At 43.3% G+C, this 17505-nt stretch overlaps 1 protein-coding gene across 1 annotated transcript; it reads right to left on the bottom strand.

The window, feature by feature from the left end:
- Nucleotides 1–643: 643 nt before the first annotated feature.
- TWIST1 (twist family bHLH transcription factor 1) lies at nt 644–3007 on the bottom strand. The gene is made up of 2 exons (XM_038391738.2): nt 2069–3007; nt 644–1309 (listed from the first exon to the last, which is right to left on the bottom strand). Exon 1 carries the CDS (start codon nt 2673–2675, stop codon nt 2112–2114), a length of 564 nt encoding a protein of 187 aa, XP_038247666.1. The 5' UTR covers nt 2676–3007; the 3' UTR covers nt 644–1309; nt 2069–2111.
- Between the last annotated feature and the right edge of the window lie 14498 nt (nt 3008–17505).

Genomic DNA, 17505 nt, shown 5'->3' with positions numbered 1-17505 from the left:
CCTGTTTATAGTTAGAAAAGGAAACCAGCGTGAGGTTATTGTATCCCACCCCCTTTTACAACCAAAAATAAGGCTTGTAAGCCTTGAAATTCAAATATTAAATCATCTCCTTCTTCATAAAACCCAAATATCCATTTGGTTTCTTATTCCAGCCTTTCTTTGCCTTCGCCTTGTCTGTTTATGGGCCTCTTTAAAACGGATGCGTTAGCGCTCTGTCCTCGACTCTTTTTTAGCTAAATCAATACAATTTGCTGTGCACAGAGTGATGGCAGGGGGCATATGCCATCTTTCTGGCTTACATGTCGGAGGCAAATGGTCTGGAAAAAGAATGCCATTACTTTAGATCGGTGGCTAAAACAATTCCGTTCTTCACTTATTGTAACATTATTTGGAGTTCAGATTAAAATAGACACCGAGAATTTCCGACCCCAAAGTCTAATGAGCACTAAAGTAGAATAATAAAGCTGTCTCTATAAATAACTTGCCGATGTCTGCCAGTAGCTAGTTTATTTGCGTTTTTCGCCCCGTTTGTTTATATTAGTGCCCCCTCTCTCTTGGGTGTCTTTACAGCTCTACAAGCAGGTATTTATCTCCAGCTTCAACCCAGCGTTTTCATATAGACCAAACTTTAAGGTTCTTAAAATTTCAATCATATTTATTTATTGCAGAAAAATAATATACAATGATATTTACAAAACAACCATAAAAATATGAATGCATTTAGACACCGGATCTATTTGCATTTTAACATGGGTCATCAATAAATAAATAAAATGTTTATTTTTTTTCTCAGAGGAAAAAATAAGAATAAAAAAGTAGGAACCGGGTAGGTTTGTGTATAACAGTTTGAGCCCAGTTTCTTTTCCCCCTAAAAAGTGTTCGTCTCTAACGTTTGTTTTGTTTTTCATTATGACCATTCAAGAACGGCGAAAGTCCACAATAATGTATTTTCCTTTTCTCAATGGATCATAGGCCCGACCTCTTGGGAATGCATGCATGCAAAAAAAAAAAAATTAAATTCCAACATTCTTCGTCAAAATTAAAAAAACACCCAAACCACTGTTCAGACTTCTATCAGAATGCAGAGAGGTGTGGATTGTGCAGACGCCTATCTGGGTGGTCAATGTCCAAGCACCCTTGCCTCTTTCTTTCTTTAAGTGCTCCCCACGCCCTGCTTTGAATTTGGATATAGCTCTTCTAATTTCCAAGAAAATCCTTGGCATATTTTTTTTTATTTTTTTAAAAAAATGGTATCCAACTTCAGAGTCTCTAGACTGTCCATTTTCTCCTTCTTTGGAAACAATGCCATCTGCAAAAACCCAGAGAGGGGGAGGAAAGGTTTGTTACTGATTCTTTTTATTAAAAAAAAAAAATGTATGCAGAAGGGGAAAGAAAGCGAGCGAGCTGTGCTGTTTTGCATGCGACACAACTGCCCGTGATCCACCACAGCAAAACAATCAGGCGGAATTAAAGCACCCGGCCGTGGGGGTGGGGGGTGGGGGGGGGCACCACAGCCGGGGGGAAAGGAATTGGGAAACGCACACTGGGAAGTGTACCAGAGACACCGATTCCTCTTTTGCAAAAGCGAATTTACAATGAAGGTTTGGTGGACGAATAATCTCTCTCTCTCTCTCTCACACACACACAGCAAGGACAGGAAACCATCCGAACCCCCACCTTCGCTCATGCAACGTTGGCCGAAGCGACCGCGTCCCCCCCCCCCCGCCCCCGGGAAGCCGTCTGTATGTTACACCCGCCCACGCGCTGCAAATGTACCGAGTGGTTCTGGTGCCCGGCTCGAGCCCTCTCCCAGGCGCCTGGCCCGGGGGCGCTTGGCTGGGCACCGGCTGAACAGCAGGCCCCTTCCAGACGTCTCCCGCTGGGCACCCAGCAAGCGGAGCCCTCCCCGCTCACTAGCGTTGGGCTCCCTCGGTGCAGGCCCAAGCCCTGATATTTCCCAGCTCTGCCCCACGGCTCCATCCCCCCACGCTCTCCGCCTCCCCCCCCCCCCCAGCCCAGCCCCACGCGCGCAGGGATGGGCTCGCCCCCGGGCCGCGTCCTCCCTTACCTAGGTCTCCGTCCCTGGGGGTGCGGGTGGGGGCCCCTCCCTGCTAGTGGGATGCGGACATGGACCAGGCGCCCTCCATCCTCCACACGGAGAAGGCGTAGCTGAGCCGCTCGTGGGCCACATAGCTGCAGCTGGCCATCTTGGAGTCCAGCTCGTCGCTCTGTAAGACCTGGTAGAGGAAGTCGATGTACCTGGCCGCCAGCTTGAGGGTCTGGATCTTGCTGAGCTTGTCCGAGGGCAGGGTGGGGATGATCTTCCGCAGGGCGGCGAAGGCTTCGTTCAGGGACTGGGTGCGCTGGCGCTCCCGCACGTTGGCCATGACCCGCTGGGTCTGCAGCTCCTCGTAGGACTGGGGGCTGCCGCCGCCGCTGCTGCTGCCGCCGCCGCCTCCCCCGGCGCCGGACTTCTTGCCTCGCTTGCCTTGGGCCGGGCTGCACGGCTCGTCCCCGGCTCCGACGGCCGCTCCTGTGCTGCGCCGGCTGGATCTCCGCTTGCGCCCCCCTCGCTTGCCGCTGGGCTGCTGCTGCCGGTCGGGCTCCTCTTCGCTGTTGCTCAGGCTGTCGTCGGCCGGGGAGACTGGAGAGCTCGATTCGTCCTGCTGCATCATCTCTGGGGGGGACACACGACGCGGGCCCGGAGGGGGGCAGGGAGAAGAGGGGGGCACCTAACCCGCCAGCTCCCCCTGGATCGCGGCTTGCGGGCCTGCGAGGAGGAGGAGGAGAGGGAGGAGGACCTCAGTTCGGGGGGTGGGGGGATGGCATCAGGATCCAGGAGAAAAAAAAACAACCCCACCACAACCCACCCCTCCCGATCCCTCCTTGGAGCCCCTTCGAGGTGTCTGGGATTGGGAGAAAGTTGCAGACTTGGAGGCTCTTATAGCTCCTGCTGGCGGAAAGTTTGGGGCAGCGGCGGTGTCATCGGCCTGACGTGGAGAGGAGGGACTTTGCTGGGCTTTATAGGGACGTTTCCGCTCCCCCCTCCCCCAATTATGTTTCCAAACCATTCGCAAGAGATCTACCCCCCTTCCTCGTCCATCCCTCCTCTCGGGCTCTTCCCGTTTACACGAGCGCTTCGGGCGGGGAGGGGGGGTTGCCACTGCGCCCTGAGCCCCGTTAATAATTGGGAGCACGGCCCTTATTGTTCGGGCTGCACAGGGCGGATTGTCCCAGCCACAGCAGCAGCACGAGCAGCTGGGGCAGTCTGCCCCTCTCCCATGTTCCCAGTGCGATGGGCAACGGCTTGCAGAACTAAGGGAGGGAGAAGAAATGAACAAGAAGACGCAGTGTGTGGTGCTAGCACACACCCCACTCGCTCGCATCACCTCTGGTGCATGGGCTGCGTTTCCGGGGGAGCCAAGGGTTTCTTGGGCGGTCTGTCCTATTGGGGTGATGTAATCTGCAAGGGGGAAGCCTTCTTCTATGTAAATATGGAGAAATGCTGATATTAGCTCATTTCACGCATATCCTGGAGTTCTTCTTCTGCCTTGGACCCCCCCCACACCCCATATTTGACATAGTACTGACAATCCAACACTTCGCATTCAGAGGGAAGTAAGTGAGGAGACTGTGTTGTATAACTCCTCACTGCTGAGATTTCATTACTGGTGATCAGGCAGTAAGTTTTCCCTCACTCAGAGATGTGTTTTGGGGGGAACATAGCGCCAGTCTGTTTTACATTTGGTTTTTTAGGGTTGCATACATCGCTCTTGGTCCTCCCCTCCCAGTTCCCTACCAGAAAAGCGCAGGTGCTGTGGATTTTTCACAACACCTCAGCTGCAAACGGTAGAAAGCCTGAGTTCGAAAGCGAGGAGTTGCAATGCGGCCAGTCAATAATTTAGATCACGGTATCAGGAGACAGCAGGGTTTTAATGCAGGGTTTACACAACACTTGGTGAGCTCTCGCTTCTCAACCGTTTGAGTGTCTGTCTGGGTACCTTGTCGAAAGCCAAAGCACGGGACAGTACAATTATAGTCCCGAATTTACGTTGCTCCGTTCCCCGCACGTATTGGGTTAGAAGAAGAAAAGAAAGATGAAATATACAGATTGAAGGAATCGAGAATATTAATACGGCTTTCTAAACAGGAAAGATGGATGGGGGGAAATCCCAAGAAAGGGGAAAAGCTCACACTTTTGAAGAGAACGGTGACTTGTTTTATTAATGACTTAATCTAGTTTTATTTCCCCCCCCCATCTCAGACTGTTTACTATGAAGAAACACAGAGAGCCTCAGCAGATCCCCAAATGGTGTAAATTGTCATAGTCCCTTTGACTTCAGTGGAGCTGGGGCAATTGACCCCAGCTGAGGATCTGCTCCTGGGTGTGTTGAGGCCGTTTGCGATGGAAGCTTTCATTGATAAAAATCTGAATCCCATGCCCTGATTTCTTTATGCACGGCTTGAATCTTCATCGTTGGCATGCATAATAGATACTATTCTAGTTGGCGTTTCGAAATAACTGTGCAAACTGGCTACTTCGTTGTTGTTTCATTATTATAGTTACAGACAATGAGGTTGGTCTCCTGGTTGCATTTCCCCCACTGATTTAAACAAAAAATTGCTCTATCCTTTATCGATGGGGTGTGAAAAGCAGATGGGTTACTCACTGAGAAGCGATAAAGACACCAACCACCCAGCTCCAAGAGCTGCCCCGCACACATTGGCAAGGTGCAGGTGCAAAGCGCTAGTTGTCCTAATGCCATTGGCTTCGCGAATGTGTTACTCTACAATGACCAATAGGCCTTTCCCCTTTAACCTTGTCATCCTCCCTTAGTGTGAGGGCTTGCCTGGGTGGTACCATTTTATCGTTTGTTCCCAAAGGAGGATCTGCCCAACTCCAGTAGTAATCTAGTACTTCCGCTTTGATGGCAGCTGGCAATGCAAGCGTAACCTTTGCTAGGATGACAATAACATTTCTTTCTTTCTTTCTTTCTTTCTTTCTTTCTTTCTTTCTTTCTTTCACCATGATGCAGGCAGTAAAACTGTAAAATGAGTGGTGTCGGAGGGCAAAATGCAATCTAAATATTATCTAGCCACGGAAAATGGTGAAGGAAGGTGGTGGGGAGGGGCGGAGAGTCCATAGTAAGCTAGTCAAAAAGTAAAAGGCTTCAGCCTAAAAGGATACAATCAAAGCAGTCTTGCCTGCGGAATCGTTGATCTCCGGGGCGTGGTTCTAAAAGAAGTGGCACCTTCCTTCGCCAGAGCACTGAACTTCGAGCGCGCTTCGTAACGCGTGGCGGTGGTGGATGGGGCGGGAGAGTCTAATCTGCGTGTTATTCGTTAATCTAAAGAACACGTTGAGAGGAAAATCCCTGCGAGGAGCCTAAACAAACGTTCTTCCTTTCCCACCTCAAAGAAAAGGGAAACAGTGGCTGGGGAGAAAGCGATCTTTGTGGCTGGATGGACTTTAGAGTCACTCTTCTCTACCTAATGAAAAACTCAGGGCAAGCAAATGGCCATAGCTAGCAGAATAAATGTTAAAAATGGTCAAGAAAAGAAAAGAAAGAAAATCTCCTAACTATGGGGTTGCTGACGTGTGCCAAGCTCAGTTATTTTCATATTGCAACTGGGGTGAAATGCCCTGTTTTCTTAACTGCACAGGGGATTGTCAGCCAACAGTTGCGTTATCTGTAATATATACCCTCCGATCTGCTATAACCACCCAACAATCGACATCAGATTGATTTTTAATAAGCCACAAATCAGTTGCTAGAAAGAGAATTGAGCTAAGTCCCTTAAGGACCTGCCAGCGCAAGAACAAGTCTGGAAATTGAATGTGTACTTCTCACAGCATGCGAATGTATTGTAAGCGAGCTGCTAGGCAGACAAATTAAAACTGGGAAGGACTTTCCATTCCAAACCCTTCTTTTCAGCTGGTCTTAACGTTTTCAGAAATAGCCTTTTGAAGTTTGAAAGTTCTCTTGATTTCAGCCCAAAGGTGAGAGGTTCCTCTGTGTGTGTGTGTAAAGTTAAAAGAGAATCAGTTCAGTATTTTCGAATTATGCAACTGCGGGGGGCGGGGGGGGGGGAGCGGGGGAAGAGTTTTCCATTCAAAAAGATATCTGGGTCATTTTGTGTGCTCAGATAACATGAAACTATCTTTTTTTAAAATCTGTCAACTGGGATTCAGCAGCCTGTGGTTTCGATGGGAGGTTTGCTTGAGCGAGGACTGAAGGAGACAGTTCCTTGGCATTTATGAGATTGGATCTTACACTGAGAGAGAACACTGCTTAGCACACAGCAGCAAAATGACTTCCTTATTGAGCCGTAGTTTATAAAACTGTAATATTAAAATATATATTACAGATGTATAAGTGCATATTGAAATGAATAAATGATGGGGCTCATAGGAAGTTGAGTTTGCAGCAAGGAGATGGTTGAAAGATCAGGTCTGTGCTGGTCAGTATGACCTTGATCTTTTTTGGGTTTTAAAAACTGTCATGGGTGGTCATGGCTAGTATTTGGATGGAAGGCCTCAAAAGGAACAGAGTCTGTGAAACATGTGTACAATTTAGGCACCATCCAGTGTAGGACTACCCCAGACTGAAAAATAAAATCAGATTCTCCTTTAGCTTAATAGATAACCCCACTGCTTTTAGGTGTAGTGGCTCAGTGTTCAGTTACAAGTTATGGAACCATTGAGAATTCTAGTTTACATTTTTTTAAATCAATGAAATTCAGTGAGAAAGCATACAAATTGAAACACACAGTCAATGAATTAGAAAGGTAATGTTTCTATCACTGTTAACTCATTACACACACATGCAAGCACAGATTTAATAGGATGTCCAGTAATGCAACATACGACACACATACAAAGTGGCTGCATTAATGATGAGAAAAGCCTTAAATTTAGAATCTCCTGATATTTTGTACATTTAGGGCCTGAACCAAAGCCAATCAAATCAGGAGAAATCTTTCCACTGGTTTCTATGGACTGTGGTCAATCCTATACATTCTAATCCTAAAAACACAGAGTGAAATTGTGGTCCTTTGAAGTCAATAGCAAAAGTCCCCTGACTTCAATAGGGCCTGGATTTCACCCACATACTTTCATATTGAATACTATTTTCAAAGTGTGTAGAGGGGAAATGTGCATAAATTCTATAATGCTACATACAGTACAGACAGGTTTAGAGGAGCACAAACCAGAGGGATATGGTAAAGTATAAGTGAACAGGACTGATCCAATTTTTCAGTTTCTTTTTCCTTTCTTCTTTTACCCTGTGTCACCTTTCAATCTTTCCATTTTTCAGAGTAGCAGCCGTGTTAGTCTGTATTCGCAAAAAGAAAAGGAGTACTTGTGGCACGCTAAAGACTAACAAATTTATTAGAGCATAAGCTTTCGTGAGCTACAGCATCTGATGAAGTGAGCTGTAGTTCACGAAAGCTTATGCTCTAATAAATTTGTTAGTCTCTAAGGTGCCACAAGTACTCCTTATCTTTCCATTGTTATTGTTGTTGTTGTTCAGAAACTATCGCTATATAAACTTTAAAATTCAGGTAGTCTAGTGATTGCTCTGGAGGAGCAAAGATTCACGAGTTCAACTTCTGTTCACTTGGGACACTGTCTCCAAAGTGTGTGATTTTTTTTATCCAGTTGTAAGTATACATTACTTGAAAAGGTATTGTGCTGTAATGCTAATACCACAAGAGGGCACAATTTCCTATAGAACCCCGTTTTAAATAAAGGTAGCTCAGGAAGAGCTTAACTAGGACATCAGTTGAGTAAATGGTAATAATTTACCTCTCTTTCCTACTTAAAATGTTGGTATAAAAATATACAAAAATATACTTATTTGCTGTTGAGTAAATCCAGAATAACTCAATTGATTTCATTGGAGTTACATAGGATTTACACAGGTGTGTTTGAGAGCAGAGTTAGAGCCTGTATTTTTCCTTTCTGTTAACATTGGGCTTGAAGAACATCAAAATCTCAGGGGTACAGTAAGTCAGATTGGGTATGTTTTAATTCACCATCATCATTTCTTCTTAGTCACACAAACTCACTACCACCCTCTTCAAATGCAACTTTGCTTTTTCTTACAAGTATCAATGAGTGATGCCATGAGCTAGACTTTAGTGCTTGCTTATGAGGCATTTCCAAGCTGTTCATCTATGTTTGGACACTTCTACATGGAAATGAAACCATTGACATTTCTAATATTTTTCTTACGCTTAAAGTCATTTTTTACGTGTTGAAAATTTGAAGGAAATCAAGTCATTTAATTTAGTTAACTGCCAAAAGAAACAAAACAGGACTTAAAAAAAAATTGAATTCTGCTATCTGTTTTTGAGTCACTAAAATTCTGACTAGCTGTGGATTCACTGTACAGAATAGAATGTTACTGCACCATTGATTCTCCTGCTTTGAACAGAAATCATTTAATTTCAACATGTGCTTACCTTTTACAGTGTTTATTTCACTTTCACTCCCTTTCCATTTTGATCTCTATTTTTCTATTGCCTGCCTCCGGGACTTTGATTTTTTTTAAAAAGCTAATTACTGTATTTTCAGAACCAGATTTGTGTTGGGCTCTGTTTTCCCTACGGGTGAAGACATCCTGCTTTAAAACACTGTCATAGCTTCTTTTAGCTGGACCCCCACTCCCAAATATTGGTTTGCCATATTTCTCAGAGTATATCATAGTAGATTGCCTCTGTTTTTATTTGCTTCTAGCAGGTAGCCAGGATAATGGGCTGTTTGTTGACCATCAGTCCTGATTTATGTTCCACATACAGGACTCAGCTGTGGCATTGAGCCATATCCAACAGGAGGGGATGCAGCTCCAGGAGGCATCAGGATTCAAGGCTACAGGAGCCTTGGGGGAGCATACACTCACACATGTCCTCTACTGTCTGGGGAAGAAAGCCCTAGTGTGTAACAGCATCTGTGTATTCTCCCCTTTACAGCTTCTCACTCTCATCCCTCTCTCTCTTGCAAGCTCATGTAGGGCCAGGCACAGTTAAGCCCATAGTCCTGTGGCAACGGTTCTTACACTGGGGCAGAACTCCTAATTATAGCTGTGAACCTTATGTATGTGGTTTTATGTCTAAATTTTAGCAGAGTATCAATTAAAAACTGGCTTAACTGCTAAGAGTTTATATATTCCAGAGGAAAATGGTTATTTATGTTAATAATGCATCTAATTTGCTATTTTAATCTTTTTGGTTTTTTCCCTTCCACCGCTGTTAAACCATATATTTCCTTTTCTGTATTCTGACTGTTCTCACATTTTACTCAGATTTCTAGGCCCCGTCCTTCAGTGTTGTGGATTCATGGAAATACTCTGAGACTCCTGGTCTTTTCAGCCACCGAAGCTACTTTCTTGTCCAAAGAGGAAAATAGCCTCTCTTTTTTAGACACAGATGATGCATATAGCATTGCACAAATGCTCCCCTTTTAAAATGTGGATTCTGTGACTCACCCCAGAGCCCATGGGATTCATGTTAGAATCATACAAATTGTGAGGGTGAGAATCTCTTCCCTTGCTAAGACAACAGTAGCCACCTGTGGAAGAACATCAAGAACTTGCTGCCCAAAGGGTCTCTCTGTCTGGCTGATAACTGCACGGAGGGAGATATGGAGATGAAGAAAGGAGGTATAAAAGAAAGGACAGTGACTGGGAAGACTCTGCAGCAGATCACCAATCAGTGGAATCCCCACCTCTGCTAAAGCAGACAGCAAAAGTGGGTGTGAGTGAGATGGAATGGAAGGTTGTCCCACCATACATGTATGTTCTCCTAGGTCAATAGCAGTGTTCTCCTGATTGGAAGTCTGGCTGACTGGAAGCCAGGTTGGATCCCATCCATCTCCTCCTCCCACCCAGGAACCACAAAAGGAGATTACAATAGCTCTGTGGATGAGAGGAGTTGACTAGGGGAAGTCAAAGCTTATGTAAATGAACATGTATCTCATACTTTCCCTAGTTATCCTGGTTCTCAAGACAGTCTGATTCCTTTCTAGGGCCAGAATAGTTCTAGGGAAGGGGTTTTTTTTGCATCTGTGTCAGGTTATCCTTTCTTTTAGGTCTATCTGGGACAGTAGTGCCAGGATCAACAGGTTTCTGTAGATGGAAAGATCATGAATATTTTGTGCTGCGTAGGGCCTTCTGCTTTGACAACTTGAGGCTCTACAATGGAGCATAACTTCTAAATGCAACCCAATTATCACTTTATGGTCCTGGATCTCATTTGCCTGCCTCTGGATAGCATGTTGAATTGGGTCACCAAAGTGTAACCTCCTGCTCTCCTGTGTCCTGTGCAACCCTGCTACACTGCTCAGTGCTGCAGTGGAAATATCCAGATGTGATGCCCAGGAGTTTCCTCATAGTTCAGCAGTGGAATGTGCAGCCACTTGTTTCCTTTTGCTGTTGCCACCAATTTCAAGGGAAAGAAAGGAGATGTTTACATTACTACTACTGCTACCTCAGCATGCTGATCTCTTAATCATTCAAATGGTGATAAAAGAGCGTTCTGAATATAGTATACGGGACCCGATTAAATCTGTTTGAACCACCAGGGCACTGTAGAATATAAACCATGATAATAAGTGAATACAGAATTAATGTTCAAGAGTCTTGGACAACTGAAGGACAGAGACTAAGTTTATAACAGCTGTAATCCGAATGCTAACAAAACATAGCACCTCCCTTTAGAATAGAGGAGTGGTAATCAAATGTTCTGTGAGTAAATAATTACCACTAATCAGGTATGAAATCTTATTTATTAATTTAAAAACTTAGAGGATAGCTAGCTAGCTAGAGTGCTAACAATTGCTATTGCTATGTAATGTTGCACCTTGAATCCAAGGATCTGTAAGTGCTTTACAGACAGGAATTAATTTAATCTCATAACCTTCAGTGAGGTGGGTTAATAATATTATTATCCCCATGTTACAGATGGTGGCAGAGAGATTCAGTAACTTGCCCAAAGCCAGCCAAGAAGCCTAGTGTAGGTCAGTTATAGAATCCGTGTTACCCAGCTCCCAGTGCAGAGCACTAGCCACAAGATCATCTTTCCTTTCAAGGGAGTCAATCCCAAAGGGTGCTAAGTAGCTTTTGTGACTAGCTCAGTGCTCACAGATCCCACTGAAATCAATGGGATCATTGATTGACTGATCAATGCTCAGTCTCTGGAAGGATCAAGTCCAAATCATTAGTTGAACACAGATTTTTTTTTTAAAGAAAAGAAACCATGATACATTAGTGCCCAATCCCGCAGGGTCTTTACATACAAGATTGCTATTGATTCCAGTGGGAGATATGCACAAGAAATAGCTACTGCACTTAGTTATGGGATCACAAGCTACTTTCCTCTAGTATTCTAGGACCAATAGTACAGAGTTCACCTTCACGAGCCAACTCATGTTAAAATACAACTTGCCTGCCTACACTAGGGTTTTAAAATGAGGGTAAATGTGTTCAGTAACAGGCTATTTAACATATCCCTTTTATGCCGGAGTAGACATATCCTTTGTGGAAAGGAGAAGCTATAAAGTCTCGGTAGATGGGAGAGTGCAACTCTGTCATTGCCCAAGCCATCACAGGATATTAACTGCTACCCCTCAATGCAGTATGATTTTCAGTGTCTGATAGGGTGGGAAGAAAAAGGAGTCTGACTTAAATCTCACTCTAACCTCAAAATAGTGGTTCATATGCCTTGTGTTGGCCCTCTGCACAGTGTTTATGATGATGTACACAACTAGAAGACAAGGGGTGAGACCCTTCCCTGGCTCTGGCCCATTTACACTGTATGAAAGGTCTGAAATGGCATTAAGAGACCCTGAAAGTCTGCTATGCAGTGAGGGGAGGATCCCACTATAAGATGCACTGCAAAAGACAGCTGTAGGCTGCCTACCCCTGACCCTCACACATCCCAGCTTAGGGGATGTGCTGAGGGGTGAGAGAGGTATGTCAGTATTGGGGCTATAGCATGCAATACTGTGAAGAACCTGGGCAGTGCTGTGACCATAGGACAGCCAGGGAAGGTTGCTGTAACCTAGACAGGCCCCGAGGGCTTTCTAAGATAAGGCCAGGGGCCTCTCCAGCCCCCATAGGAGTTTAGGACTGAAGTACAGAGATTGCTTTAAAAAGACCCTCAACCCCCCGGCTGTGAGTTCTGTGCTGCACATCTTAGAGACACAAACACAAACATTATTTCATGCTGAAAACCTACTTCCTTCCACAGGATCTTTGAAAGATACTCAGCCAGGGAACCTTCTTTGCATATGAAGCTTGGTTATGACTATGGCTTAATTCTGGGCATAAATAATATGTTCTATTTATTTTATATCAGAGTTATGAATCCACAACGATTTATTTTGAGATACCATCTTTCACTAACTCACAGTTCGACAGGAGTTAAAAGAAAATGTTTTCTAGAAGGGCTAGTGGCATATTAGCATTATATATATGTGATGCTGGCATACCATGTGCCAGCTCTGGCCAAGGCTTTAGGTCACAGCTGAGCGCTGACAAATTTATTGTTGGAAACCAGTCTAGCTCACCTATGTTTTAGCATAGTTAGGATGGAGACTGGACTTAAAACAATGTTGTTAGTGTTTAGATTTAATGAAATGCTTGAAATGTCTGTACCCCATGCTATCAGGTAATGCTTAAGTGTTTACTCCACAACTGTAAAATGTTTGTTCCAAACTATGCAACTCACTAACGCAAAACGTTGAATATTTACAAAAAGTGTTCTCTCCAGCTCATCGGGAAGGACTATTGAATACAAATGGGCCATAGTGTTACATTACAATACAAAGGCTTTGTTAATTGCCCCATCACACCCATGAAGGTGCCACCTGCAAGAAAGCTTGTCCCATCAGCTTGAATTCTGAAAGAAGGAAATAAAAATAGCTGACATGAAAATTTTCCATCTTTTAGGCTGTCTGGACTCTGAAGGCAACAATTCCTAAATATGTGCAAGAAATCCTCAGGCTGTTTGGCATGGGTTAGTCCTAAAAGACATTTTGGTGCTGACAGATTACTACAGCTCTGTCATCTTTTGTAACCATAGGCTGTAACTCATTTGAGTAAATATGTTGCCTGCTTTAACCTGTAAATATTCTCAAATTCTCAAATTCCTTTTTCCTAGTTAATAAATCCTTAGTTAGGATTGGCTACAATCCTAAGATTGGCTACAAGCATTGTCTTTGGTGTGAGATCTAAGGTACAAATGACCTGGGGTGAGTGACTGGTCTCTAGGACTGGGAGCTCCCTGAATATTTTGTGTTCTTTGGTGCAAGTGACAATTTGTCACTAAGTCCGGCTTGCCTGGGTGGCAAGATAGATTGGAGTAGCTATATCCACCATCTGTAATTCCATAGTAAGACTGTTATAGTGCATCAGGAGTTCACATTTGTTAATGAGTTGATGAAATCTAGCAATTATAGAACATACAACTACTATGGGGTCTCTGCTCTGCTTTTTGACAGTCTGTACTGAGGTTGACACTCATGGTTGTGAACCACTCCAGACACCGTGACTATATATATAGCATATTAATACAGATTCTACTCTGAAATTTGTCTTCTGTACTGAACATACTTTCATATCCAAGTCCATTATCCAACCTTGCTGCACTAAAAATAATTAGCATCAGGAACAGAGAAATATTTGTTTCTTCTTTTAAGACATTTGTGCTCAGTGATCATAATGGGCTTGATCCAAAGTCCACTGAAGTTAGTGAGAGTGTTTCCAGTAGCTTCAAAGGGCTTTAGGTCAGGCCCTACCATGGGTAAATTAAAATGACATGTGGCCTGGATCAGTCAGGGAAACAGGGGCTTTCCTGGGGTTCATAGAAGGTGACTCATGCTGGTGAAAAAATGTTTGGAGAGGTCCCTTTTGGAGAACAGGGCCCAAATTAGTCCATCCAGTACTCACCTACTGTTCATTAATATTTATTTTAATTTTAGTTAAAGTGAGTTGATGAAATTTCCCGGAGTGAACAAAATGTTTCATTTGATCAGAATTCTGACTCAATTGCACTCTTGAGAAGTTGAAAGTTCCTTAGGGCTTTAAAACTTTGTTTTCAAAGTATATTGGTCAAGTAAGTTCAAAGGCTGTGTTATTTTAATGATATGTGTATGGGCTGGGTCCTAAATTGTAAGATATGACCTAGATTGCCAGAGGTGGAGCAGGGACATCACTCCAAAATATTCTCCTGCCACTGAAATATTTCCAAGTTTATGTCTGTGTTCATACTCAGACAGGTTATGAAGTTTTCTAGGGTCTGATTTAATGTTATTCTTTGCTGTTACACATTTTGCAAGTGGGCTAATGCAGCCCTCGGTGATAGCAAATGTTGTAAATAATTAGAAGGTAAATAATCTATAATGGAATGTACTAAGAGTTCCAGAATGAAACAGAGTTATGCTTATGTCATCTCTTGGGTCAGTAATCCTTTTCCCCACAGTGACACATAGTGGATAGCAATACACATATTAAAAGAAACCATTATAAATCCAAATTCCAACCTCCCAACCTGTACCCCATTGTGTCCCATGTCCGACTGAGGGGTCATAATGTTGGTCATTTTACTCCTTATCCCAAAAGTTTGGTGAATTTGAAAGAAACATGTACTTCTGGAATTCTGCTGACCATTCATTATTCATGAAGTCATGACTAATAAGAAGTCTGTCCCTGGGTCGGGTACATATTTCTATCTTTTGTGGAGAGTAGGCTTCTAGATTCTGTAGATGACCTAAGATGGGATGTTCACAGCACTTTGGGGAGGACGGATTAGAATTCAAGAGTAATTGGATAAATTGAGAATTGGTCTGAAATCAACAGATAAATTCAGTAAAGACAAGTGTAAAGTACTACACTTAGGAAGGAAAAATCAAATGCACAAATACAAAATGGGGAAAAAACTGGCTTGGGGTAGTACTGCAAAAAGGGATTTTGGATTTATAGTGGATCATAAATTGAGTATGAGCTAAGAATGTGATGCAGTTACAAAAAAGGCTAATATCTCTCTCGGGTGTATTAAAAGGAGTGTTATAAGTATTACCTCATATGTATGACATGGGAGGTAATTGTTCCTCTTTACTTGGATTGGTGAGGCCATAACTGCAGCCCTGTGTCCAGTTTTGGGCACCACACTTTGAGAAAGATATGGACAAGTTGGAGCAAGTGCAGAGAAGGACACAAAATGATAAAAAAAATTAGAAAACCTGATCTATGTGGAAATCTTTAAAAAACTATGTATGTTTGGTAATGAGAAAAGAAGACTGACAAGGGAGCTGATAACCATTCTCCCATATAGTAAGGGCTGTTATAAAGAGGATGCTGATCAACTGTTCTCCATATTCCCTGAAGATAGGACAAGAAGTAATTGATTTAATTTGCAGCAAGGGATATTTAGGTTAGATATTAGGAACCATAAGGACAGTTAAGCACTGGAACAGGTTACCAAGGGAGGTTGTGGAATCCCCTTTATTGATTTTTAAGAAAGTACCTGTCAGGGATGGTCTAGATATACCTGGTACTGCCACAGTGCAGGAGGATGGACTAGAGGACCTCTCTTTTGAGATCCCTCCCAGCCCTACATTTCTATGATGATATAGTCATTCATTACAGATAAATATGTGTCTGGTCAAATAGCTTTCCATGGCCTGCAGCCATACAAACTCATGTTGTGATCTTGTTGGCTCAGAAAAGCTAATGAGGGTTAGGACTGATCTCTACTTAGATGGGTGACCTCTAGCAAAAATCCACAGGACTTGAGCAAGTGGTACAGATGATACAGTAGATGTGGCATTACCTCTCTGAGTCAGTGCTGATTCAATGTCCTCACATGTTATTAGAATATATGGTGATGGAGGTGCCATTGATGATGATTATATATTATTTGCATTATAGTAGAGTGCACAGCTAGGTGCTGTCTGCATCAGAGGAAGACCTTACAGTCTAAAAAGGAAAGTAGCATGTGAAGGGTGAGGAAGCGTGATAAAATGTACAATCCCATTTAAAATGCCCCTCAACCCAGCCATTATCAGTCAAGATCTTAAACTGAGGAGCAGACTTCTTTTGGTCATTGAAAATCATAGAGCAGCCTTGAAAGAGTAAAGGTGTTAACTCCAATGTCTTGGGCCAAATTCTATTATGGATAATACAGCTTGTCTATTTAAATTTAACATCAATAGTTGCTAAGCTATGGTATAGTCCAGTTGGCTTACATTTCAAACAACTGTGATAATTTTCTATACTTCCTGTCCTAAATTACTGTGTAGTGTTTCTGTGCATGGTGAAACATCTCCTGGAATCCTCTGGAGGTGGCTGCATTTTAGTGGAGGGTGAATTTGGCTTCCTATTTGGAAGCAGAATTTTTCAACCCTAAATAATTGTGCCTGTTTTTTTTTCTTTTCTTTTTTTTTTTTTTGCCTGATATTAATTGCAGGAACAAATGATTCCATCTAGATGTCAAAGTACTTGATTTGTTGAGTAAGTCAGCTAGTTAAATGTCTAAATGTTTCCATTTGAACCAACAATAAATTGTGCACAGAAAATTTCATTTAAGGGGAAAAAATGGGGGAGGGGAAATGGGGTTTGAAACACAGTTTAATTGTGTTTAGAAAATTATGGGTTAGGTCAGTAGTTTTCAACCTTTTTCATTTGTGGACTCCTAAAACATTTCAAATGGAGGTGAAGACCCCTTTGGAAATCTTAGACAGAATCTGTGTACCCCTGGTCCTTAGACCACAGGCTGAAAATCACTGTAACAACTTTTCATGGACCCTTAGACATAGTCTGCAGTCAGCGAGGGGTCTGCCAACCACAGGTTGAAAATAGATAGTTCCTAGATAGTTCCTAACCCTATCTTAATTGTGCAAGGAAGGGGGAAGGCCCTTCACACTCACCTAAACATTCTGTGCAAACACCTGGGGCAATCCGAGTGCAAATCCACCCCCAGGGGATGCAGATGAGTGGGTCCATAACCGATTCAGACAACCAGTTCTGCAGGCCATACCCGTCACCTCAGATGTGCAAAGCTGACCATCTGCAGAGGCTCACTGTAAAGGGGGAGCAGATTGAGTCATTCTGAAGGATAATGTAGCACATGCTTTCCTTATGTAGTCCCCGAAGCTACAGGAGTAGTGTATTTCTTCGGACACTGTTCTGGAGCAAAGAGGTTTGACATTGCCTCTAACTCAGGTTTGTAGCTAAATGACTATATAGCTAAAAAGTTGCAAGTAAAAGTTGCTAAAACATATTTTAAAAAACAGTTTAAAATGTGAGGTTGAGGTCAAGATTGGACTAAACACCATTAAAAAATCCTCATGGTTCAGGGGAACTCGTTCACTGGTCTTCCGTAATACATGCATGACATGACACTATCATAGCACTGGAATGCTAGAGGGAGACAGAAGCCAAAGGAGCTCACACTCTCACTGCATTGGTTAGAAAATCTTCCCAATACAAGCAGTAGGTTTGC

This window comes from Dermochelys coriacea, chromosome 2 (genome assembly GCF_009764565.3).
Source record: "Dermochelys coriacea isolate rDerCor1 chromosome 2, rDerCor1.pri.v4, whole genome shotgun sequence".
NCBI lineage: Eukaryota > Metazoa > Chordata > Testudines > Dermochelyidae > Dermochelys > Dermochelys coriacea.
The sequence above is the reverse complement of the archived record's forward strand: the minus strand, read 5'-3'. Positions and strand labels throughout refer to the sequence as shown.